The sequence below is a fragment of the Aptenodytes forsteri genome, unplaced genomic scaffold (genome assembly GCF_000699145.1).
Source record: "Aptenodytes forsteri isolate BGI_AS27 unplaced genomic scaffold, ASM69914v1 Scaffold193, whole genome shotgun sequence".
NCBI lineage: Eukaryota > Metazoa > Chordata > Aves > Sphenisciformes > Spheniscidae > Aptenodytes > Aptenodytes forsteri.
The window spans coordinates 17704999-17714464 of NW_008795405.1; the positions used below are offsets into that span (position 1 = coordinate 17704999).

At 42.2% G+C, this 9466-nt stretch overlaps 1 protein-coding gene across 1 annotated transcript in view; it reads left to right on the forward strand.

Annotated features, from left to right (window-relative positions):
- The window catches only part of ASPG (asparaginase), a 53581-nt gene that overhangs the window by 2278 nt on the left and 41837 nt on the right, over nucleotides 1-9466 (forward strand). The window contains exons 3-4 of the mRNA XM_009280984.1: nucleotides 13-76; nucleotides 6031-6160. Coding sequence (XP_009279259.1) covers nucleotides 13-76; nucleotides 6031-6160 — 194 coding nt within the window. The remainder of the gene's footprint in view (nucleotides 1-12; nucleotides 77-6030; nucleotides 6161-9466) is intronic.

Sequence of the window (9466 nt, forward strand, 5' to 3'; positions counted from 1 at the left end):
GGCGGCTCGGAGGCCGAGGCGCGGGTGCTGGTTATCAACACGGGCGGCACCATCGGCATGGTGCAGGACGTCAAGGGTGAGGGGGCCCCGGGCGGAGGCGGGAGCGGGGCGGCGGAGGCGGGCTCCCCCTCAGGGTACGCTGCGAGACCGGCCTGGCGTGAGGTGCTGGCAGGGCGCTGGGCTGGGGGATGCGCTGCTTGGCGAGTGGAGGCTGAGGCTTCCTTAACTAACAGCCTTGCTTTGTGACCGCTCTCCCTGGCACGGTTTATGGTTCAGCATCCCCGGGTTTCTGCTAACTGGTATGAGCAATGCCAGAAGGGCGTGTGCCTTCCTCTAATCCTCTCTTCCTACCAGCTGGTTATTGCAGTAGCTTAGCTGATAGGCATCCTTCTGACAGGTGAGCCTTACAGCTAGTTAGAGCAGGTTTTGGCAGAGGACAATGTGTTTCCTGAAGTATGAGTTCTTTCTCCCTTCCTTCATGCACTGAAAATGAAACCAGCTTAATTGTACCGGTCATGCAGTCTTTTTTGGCCCCAAAAGAGCCACCGTCCCAGGCTACATGGAGAGCATGTGCCTCACATTCCCACTGGGAAGAGCATGGGCTGTTGGAGGTGGTGGCCACATCAAGGATTTTCAAGCGGTGACCTGACAGACGCAGCTGATGCAAGTGTGGCAGCGTACATCCTGCCAGGTGTCATAATGAGCGAGATCAGATGCAGTGTCTGTGCTCCCCTGCCTCTGGGCAGGCTTCTCCTGCTCTCCTACCAGCTCTTGACTTCCTTCAAGAAATCATTGAAGAGTTCTGCTTTACCTTACGACGGGAGGGTGAGACTTGTGTTGATGAAAAGGCTAGACATGCCAAACCCCCTCCCACCAGCTGAGAAATGTTTAAATCCAAAATTGAACTCTGAGATGTCTCAGTATACTGCCTGCATTTTACCTGGAGGTTTCTTGGGTACCTACAGGTATGTGCTGTGCATTTTCAGGTGCCCCTAAATGTCAACAGGTAAGTGCCTAAACTCACCTAACACCCCCCCCGACCCCTAATCCAGAAGCTGGTTGGAGTGGCACCTAAGCATCACTAGACCCTCACTCAGTAGGCACAGATCCCAAGGGATGCCAGAAGCATCAGCCAACTAACGTGTCTGGGGGGGAAAAGAACAGATTTCAGCCAGGTCTGACTTCCTGCAGGGCTGTGCGTTTACCAGAACTGGTATAAAGGGAAAGGGGGTAAGGGGGGGCACAGCAGAGAGAGGAAAGCAGTCCAATCTTGATGAACATCTATTCAGTTTCCTTCCTCTTTCACTTGGGAGGCAGTGGAGCATCCCAGTGCTTCCAGAGCCTAGTCTGTCTAGGTTTAGAAGTGTGGGTACTTGTGTTCCCTACTACAGAGTTTTGAGGCCGTGCCTGAAATACCATCTCAGCTACTCATTTGTAGGATTAAAACACTTGGGGCTTCACCTCAGAGCTTCCTGGACTAGATTTTTTTTTTTTTCCCTACTACCTATCCCTCCTTCTCGGAAGGTGGTGGCTGGCTGATCCTTCTTATGGTAGGGAAGATGCTTTAAGGGGTTGTTCTGCTTTGTTTTTTATGGCTGTCATCTTTGTGTTTAATCTATCAAAGTTGTGTGTTAAAAAAAAAAAAAAAAACCAAAAAAAAAAAAAAAACAAAAAAAACAAAAAACACCTCCCCCCCCCGTATTTCATAACGTGGTGACTTTCCTCTCTCTGTCTGCATTGTTTATACTAAATTTCCTACTTCTATTGTCTCAGCTTCCCAACCACCTTTTTTTTAGCAAATAAATTAAAATCATGTCTCGTTCTTTTATAAGTGAACTCTATAACCTCTTCTCATCTTGTGTGCCTTTTTTATTTTCCTTTTGCTTCAAGTGTCAATCATTAAAGCATGTGCAAACAGTCTAACAGTTATGATCCAATGATGCTGACTTGCTACATCCTGGTGAGAGTTTCAACCTGCTTTTCATACACAGACCTAGCAGCAGAGCAGCCAGAGTACCTCTTTCAGAATATTTGGCAGTCTTTAGTGTTCAGACAGAAGGTGGTGAAAGGGCATGGGAAAGGCAGCATACTTCAAAGGGAGAAAACAATAGATGCTCATTTCTTTTAGTAATTGATGGATGGAAAGTGCCTGTTTACAACCATACCTAGAACTACAAGTGTTTTATTTCAAGCAAGGTGAACAGAAGTAGCTTCCTTGAGCTGCACAAAACCTTTCATAGCAGCAACTGCTCAAATTGAAGGGATCAAGCTAGTTTTCTAACTAATTTCAGTCTAGGCTTACAAGCTTTTCTACGGCCTTTCCAGTTGCTGGGCGAAGATAGTTTCATTTTAAAAATCAGACAGTTTTGATAGGCCTAATGTGTTCTGCAAGGAGTATGTTCCTGTGCAGAACTGCCCCCATGTACAAGACTGATACAGTCACGTTCCTTGGGCTCATTGTGTGTGTATGGAGCAATTATTTATCATCACGATGTCTGATTGTAAACCTCCTGCAGCAGTTCTGCAGTTGACCTGTGCACGTGTGGCAACCCCAGCATGTCTTGGACCTGTTGGACTTTCTGCACACCTACAGGTCACCTGTGCAGGAGTCATTTTCAGAGGATGGATAGTCTGTTTCTGTTTGTGTGAGTTGGGTGGCAACCAGACTTAGTTGCAGACTCTCCCATTATTCATGTTTTTGCTGTCAAATAAGCCATTTCAGTGCATTTTTAAAATTTCTTCCTTCTACTTCCTCCTACTTATTTCCTCCTACAACAGCCTCTTTTGGCTTATCAGTAGCTCATTTCAGAAAGAAAATCTTACTGCGCTCCTTAGTGAGGTCCCTGTGATAGTAATCTTTGCATCAAGTTTGTGCTCATGTTCCTCCTGGCTGGTGCCTTCAGGAAGATCTTTTCCTCAGGCTTGTGGGCTGGATCTCTTTCCTAGCTTTTACCTGAAATATTAAGAAAAAAACCACCCAACAAATACGAGTAGAACTAAGCTAAATCCCCTTAGAAAGATTACTTATCTTGGAATAGAGTCTGCCTGGGTAGCTTAGTTTATCTGTCTTTTCTAGACATACTAGACTGCCAAAGGACTGGCTGCTGCAGTCCAAACCTTTTTTTGTTTGAAACCTATGCACCTCACTTCCGAAAGCTCCAAGTACTACAGCTGCAGACATGAGTATTTTGGAGAACACTTTCTGCTTCTCCGCCTTTGCAAAATGTAGTCGTTACTTTTGGGATCCGGCACCGCAGATGTATGTGCTATTTATATTGATATTCCTATAGGTAAAAAGTGGTTTAGCGAAGTCCTTTGTATTCCTCAGCATGGAGAGTTTGTTGGGATCGGGGGTGATGACTTCAGCATGCTGACGTACAGTATGCTCCTGCTCCCCAACGCCTGTGGTTTCTTGGGTGCAGAGCCCCACTGACACAGCTGCATCAGACTTTTTCAGCTCCCTGTTCTCTGCTGCAGCACAGGTTATAGGATATCTTGATTGGCTAGTAGCTATAATTGTGTTATCTGTAGCACCGGAGTGAAAAGCAGAGTTCTCGACTGTAGATGAGACGGAACCATGCTTGTTCTCCTTGGCCAGTTACTCATTTTGCTGTTCTGCCTTTGCCCATCTGCTTTGTGATGCTGGGGTTGGCCAGCTAAAGAGGGAAAGGACAGAAGTTGATGAGAGCTATTTGGACAAGTTGCACAGCCTGCCTCTTCTCTGCAGGGGTGAAGTTGCTTCAAATACTGGGTTAACAAGCTTGGCTCACAAAAGATGTTTTCCATGCATAATAAAGTAGAAGTGTTCTTAAAACAGTTGCACTTGAGTTCCCCAAGTTTGCTTCTTGAAGCTGTAAAGCAGAAAACACTGCTAAACATGGATGCATTTAGGGGACTGCATAGGTTGCAAGTGGGTCATCTTGGATACATCTGCAGAATGTCTTAAAAAAAAAAAAAGGGTTAAGTTCAGTGTGAGCAATTACAGAAAAATCCTGACAGATTTGTGATTAAGAGAAGAGATGAGGAACTGCCATTTATAGAGAAGGTATTTAAGAACATTAACGTACATCAGCTCTCCAGTTCCTAGGGCAAATACAAAAAGTAAACAGACTAATCCACTGTCAATATTCAGAGCAAGATGAGCATAGGACAAACAGAATAATAATCAGAAAACACTTGAAACTGGGCTGCATTTCAGAGCCAAAATGACTCTATGCCCAAGCGCAGCAGAAGTGGCCATTTGTGACTAAGCTAGGAACAACCTTAATAGGAAAAGCAGGGATTATAGCTGAATGAATGAAACATCCAAAGCTTGAAAGTGTGTTAAGTATATTTTGTAAAACAAAGTATTCCGGCAGGCATCCAAACAAATCCACTCAAATGCTGTTGCCGTCCTGTGAGAAAGTTGGCTATGAAAGGGCCCGCTACTTCATTTAAGGCAAGCCAGGAGGGAGATTAGGGAGTTCTTAAGGATTTTTCCATCAGTTTAGAAAGTAAACAGAAAAAGATAGAAATACTATTGAAAATAGTGTCTGTATTTTGGAGTATTCTAAATAAACATTGCTGTTTGAAGGTGAAACAAAAAAAAAATACAGATGCTAACTTGGATGACAATCATGTTTAAGCAAACAGAAGAACTAGGAAGTAGGAAAGAATTACCTCGCCTTAAATTAGGAATAACTAGAACTAGCAGAAGTAGAATAATGAGGTTTGAGAGTTTGTTCACCATCTGAACAGGTGGTATAAAACACATTCACTGAGATTAAACTGAACTGGACAGTAACGGCAGTAGAATCTTGAAGTCCAGAAGAAAGTACCTCTGATGGAAGTTCCTTGAATGAAGAAAGTCTCAAAAAGTCAGACTTAAGAAAAACAGGGTGGCTTCTGACTCTGGACACCAGGACTGTCGCTGTCCTTCCTGAAACAGGGTATTGGGAGGTGAGTTGCAAGTTAGATTTCACAAATGAACTGAGATTCACAAATGATGCTGAGGATTGTAACATCAAAAATTTAGGTGCCTTTCTGTCTAACAGAGAATGGTATGTGGATTCCCTTTGAAATGTCTGGTTGCAACCAGGACACCTGTAGAACCAGCACACACTAAATGTACTTAGGCTAGTTTAATCCCCAACCGTTTTAGGGCCCCTGTCACAGAAAGAAAGACAACATCACGGGCAGGGAGAGGGTGAACAGAGCTTAAGCTGCATCCATGCTTTTGACTTTTTCTATTCAGCAGTTTATGCACCTTATCTACCTCTTGTCAACTGAGATGTTCAGTCCTAAACCTGCTGGTGGAAAGTACCTATTCAAGAGAGAGTGATTAGAGCACTTAGCATTTAAGACTCTTCTTGGAAGCTGAGGTTTCTCTATCTTTGTGTGTATATATATATATGTTTGTCTATATCCGTCAATGCTAAATACCTACTGTGGGGTTTGTTTTAGCTTTCTCTTTTATTTTTTTTTTCTCTATGGAAATGCTATTGCCATTGGCAGTAAGACATAACATGCCGCTTTCCAGCATAGACATACTAGTACCTTGGTGTAGCCTACTGCTGTAGGCTAAGAAGGTGGGGTAAAAATATCGCAACTTTATAGTACAAAATAATGCTCAGTGTTTTGTAAGTCATCTGCCACTAGATAGAGAATAGCTATGGCAAGTGTAAAAGAGAATGGTAGCTTTTTGCTACAGTTGCAAGAATTGGCTTCCTGCCCCTACTGCTGATCCGTATTTGCACACAAGCAACAAATTAAAAATAGGTAAAACATAAATATTTGATATGGAGGAAATTTGTAACATTATTTCTCTTAAATAAAGGATTTCTTTATTTCAAGTCAAGAAAAGAATAACTGCATGGAGATTTATTGGTTATATTCTGTTTTCACGTTCTTAAACTGGCAATTGACTGTTTAAATTTAATGTGGAAGGATGGGCAAACAGCTGTGTAACTTGACTTCTTCCCTCCTTACTGTGCCACTTGCTTCCTTCCATCCCTGCTCCTTTATTTACTTCCTTTATTCTTTATTTTTAAGGACTTGCTCCTGAGGCCAATAAATTAGTAACCAGCTTGAAAACAATGCCGATGCTGCATGATGAGGCATATGCCCAGGAAACAAAACTGAACAACTTCCATGAATTTCCAGATAACACATTGGTACTCCCGTAAGTACATTTTCCTTGGGGAGAGGAAGGGTTAGGAAATATCTTGTTAATTTTCAAATAATTACATCTCCAAACATTTAACATGAAGAATCCATTATGAGATTAGCAAAAATGCTTATATTGGCTTAAAAGGAGAAAGCCTACCATGTCTGTTTTGATATATTTGCAATGAAGTGTCTTACAACTGCTTGAGAAATAACTTTTAAATTAGGCAACAAGTAACCATTCTGGGCAGCTTAGTCCTGCATTTTTTTCTTGTTTTGGATATTAATTTGCTCCTGTGCAAACATACAAATATTCGATAGAAACTAAGAAAACTGTATATACAGCTTTGTGTGAATTATCTTCAGCGTATGTCTGAAAAAGTAGCATCTAATTAATGCATCCGTGAATAGGCTCGTGCTTTGATTCTGCAGGCTGCCTGTTTTTAAAAAACCCTAAAAGCTGATTGTCTTTCCCAAATTTATGCAACATTATGATAATAAGCGATGGGCTTTAATTAATCTGCAATGCTTCTTAACTGTTGGGCAATGATTAATAAGCTTATAGGTTTTATTTAGAGGGCAGTATGCTAATTTGAGATATTCCCCAGCTGTGATGAATGACTGTACCCCTGTAAACACGTTAACTTTGCACAAAGGATGATTTTACACAGTCATTCAAAAATAAATGGGACTATAGCTGTTTTGCTATAAGAGTAAAAATGGATATTCTTTAATCTTTAAGGAGAAAATCAGGACATACAAAGAAAATGTAAGGTTTATTAATTTCTTTCTATTTTGTATTGAGATCTCTGTGTAAAGCTTTTTAAAGTAACCACTTAAAAGGCAGATGGCAGGAAAAGGAGTAAAGGGAAAAGAAATGGACTCCCGGTGGAGTAGTATTGATGTGAACATACAGTTTATGTTAAATACGATGGTTATAATAAGAAAAACGGAGCTCTGTTAAGATATTGTGCTTGTAACTGAATAATTTTTAAACACTTTCAGAGATTTGAAAGATAACAAAACTACACTAATATACCCATTTGAGTCCTAAATATACTTCTCCTGGCACACCTTTTCCATGAAGAACAGAAAAGCCTAAAACAATCATTCACATCAAAAACTGTGGTTTAAAAACCAATCTTGTCTTGTTTTTCTGGCACTGCTGAGTGCCGTTTCTGGAGGTTAGTCATGGCAATTTGCCGTTTTCTCTTTTGTACTAGCCGAGTGATATTTTAACTAGGCAGTTGGGAAATACTGTGAGTTTCTGAGGGGAAAAAATAGGAGTATTTTGTGAACTTTGTTTATCTGTGTGATAACCTCGATGTAAGATGAACGATATGATCTCTTCTTAGAGAGGCATCAAAAGTTGTAGACTAGGCTGGTCTCTGGTGTCAGTATGTCGTGTTTTATTTAAACAGCACATCCTTAGGGGAGCTAGCTTTTCACACATTTTCAACTGACTTCCAAAGTTACTCTTAGCATGTGTAAATGTGATATCCAACAAGGCAATTTTTCATATGAAATCTAACTTCTTAGGTACAGTATGTCAGTTGGTTATGAATGAAAACTAGACATTGTTTAAATGCTCTCTCTGCTGTATGCAACTGTCTCACAGGCCTCATAAGGGGAGTGGGTCTGCAGATTTTATTAGCTGATGAATTGACAACTGACTCTTGTTTTTGCATATTTTATACTGCTATAAATATACACAAGAATAGCAAGTGGGAATGAAACACTATTGCAAATGCTGAGGGAAGGTAATAAACTTTTCTGTGCTCTAAGCGCTTTATTTCGGGAACTTTTACGCATCCATGCAGTATCCTAGTCTTTTCTATAGCCTTTGACTGTCTTCCAGTGTAAATGTTGAAGTATCTATCACAGTTACAGCTGGCAGGGAACTTTCCATCATCCTCAGGCAGTGGAAAAGCATTGAGAACACTCTGAAGATGATCCTGTTAAACATGCTCCCGGATGGCTCTGCCTGGAAGAGCAAGTAGGAAGGGCAGAGCTGGCCCGCTAGCAGTTCTTCTTTGTTAGCTGCTTGTTGGCCACTGCGTTGCTATATAGGAACATATTCCAACTAATGTAAGAATGGGAGAAAATGGTGGATATTCTATCCTCTGCCAAGCTTCAGAAAGGTAGCAGAAAATAATGGTAGTAGGGTTCTTTTTTTACCCCAAATCTTAACTAGCCAAGTGGAATTTATATGCAGTTGACTTTACTCTGAGGGGTTAGAAAGTTGGTGTGGAGAAATGGGCATATTTTGTGGGGTAAAACACATGCTCTGTATGCAGTCCATTTGGCTGGCAAATCAAAGGTCTTTGAAGAGTCAGATTTCTTGAGATAGGCAGGTAGAGAAAGGGACACCCGTGGTCCTGGGAAGCAGGGAGAGCAGACAGCGTGCTTAGAGCTAGGACAATCCCACTGTGATTCCATAGCCATCATCGCCTTTGGTAAGTCCCCTCCAAATTTGGGATCGTGTCCTTTTATAAGATGTTTGAGTGTCTAGACACTTCTTAATCTTTGGTCTCCATCTGCCAGGCTACACACTGCATGGTGTTTGAAAGTGTTACATTCCTTAGCCCCACAGGTACTTTATCCTATTGCTTGACTGTTTGTTTTTGGTTTGGTTTAGTTTTTTTTCCCTTGCATAGTTGCTTTGTCTTGTTTTTATGGTACTTAGAGCAGTCTTTTCCCGGCTGTCAAGGTTGCACTTGTTCAGTGGCCAATAATTGATTGCCAGTGAGTTGTTTCTAGTTCTGAGGCCTCTGTTTTCAACCTATGCCAGTATTTTAAGATCTTTGCTATTATCACATGCTTAAAATCCACATCATAACAAGAGACAGCTGGTGCCATATAGCAAATTTGTGACAAACTTGTATAGGTGACAACAGGTGACTACAGAGCCCTGGGAGCAGCGGTAAGGGACTCGGGAGCGCAGGTAGTTTTGTCATCAATCCTGCCAGTCAAAGGGAAGGGGTTTGAAAGGGCCAGTCAAATCTGGCGAGTCAACAAATGGTTACGGGACTGGTGCCACAACCAGGGGTTCGGCTACTTAGACCATGGGGCTCACTTTGAGAAACCTGGTCTACTGGGGGCTGACGGGGTCCATCTGTCAGAGAAGGGGAAGAGCATCTTCGGTCATAGGCTTGCCAAGCTGGAGAAGAGGGCTTTAAACTAGAGCTGCCAGGGGAGGGGAACCTCAATCCATCCCACTCCTACCAGTTTGATGCCAGGGCCAGCAATAGATGCCCAGAGCCTGAAGAAGGATCACAGGTCAGCAGGAGAGTGCCTGAAGAGCAGCACAAAGGAACTCCAG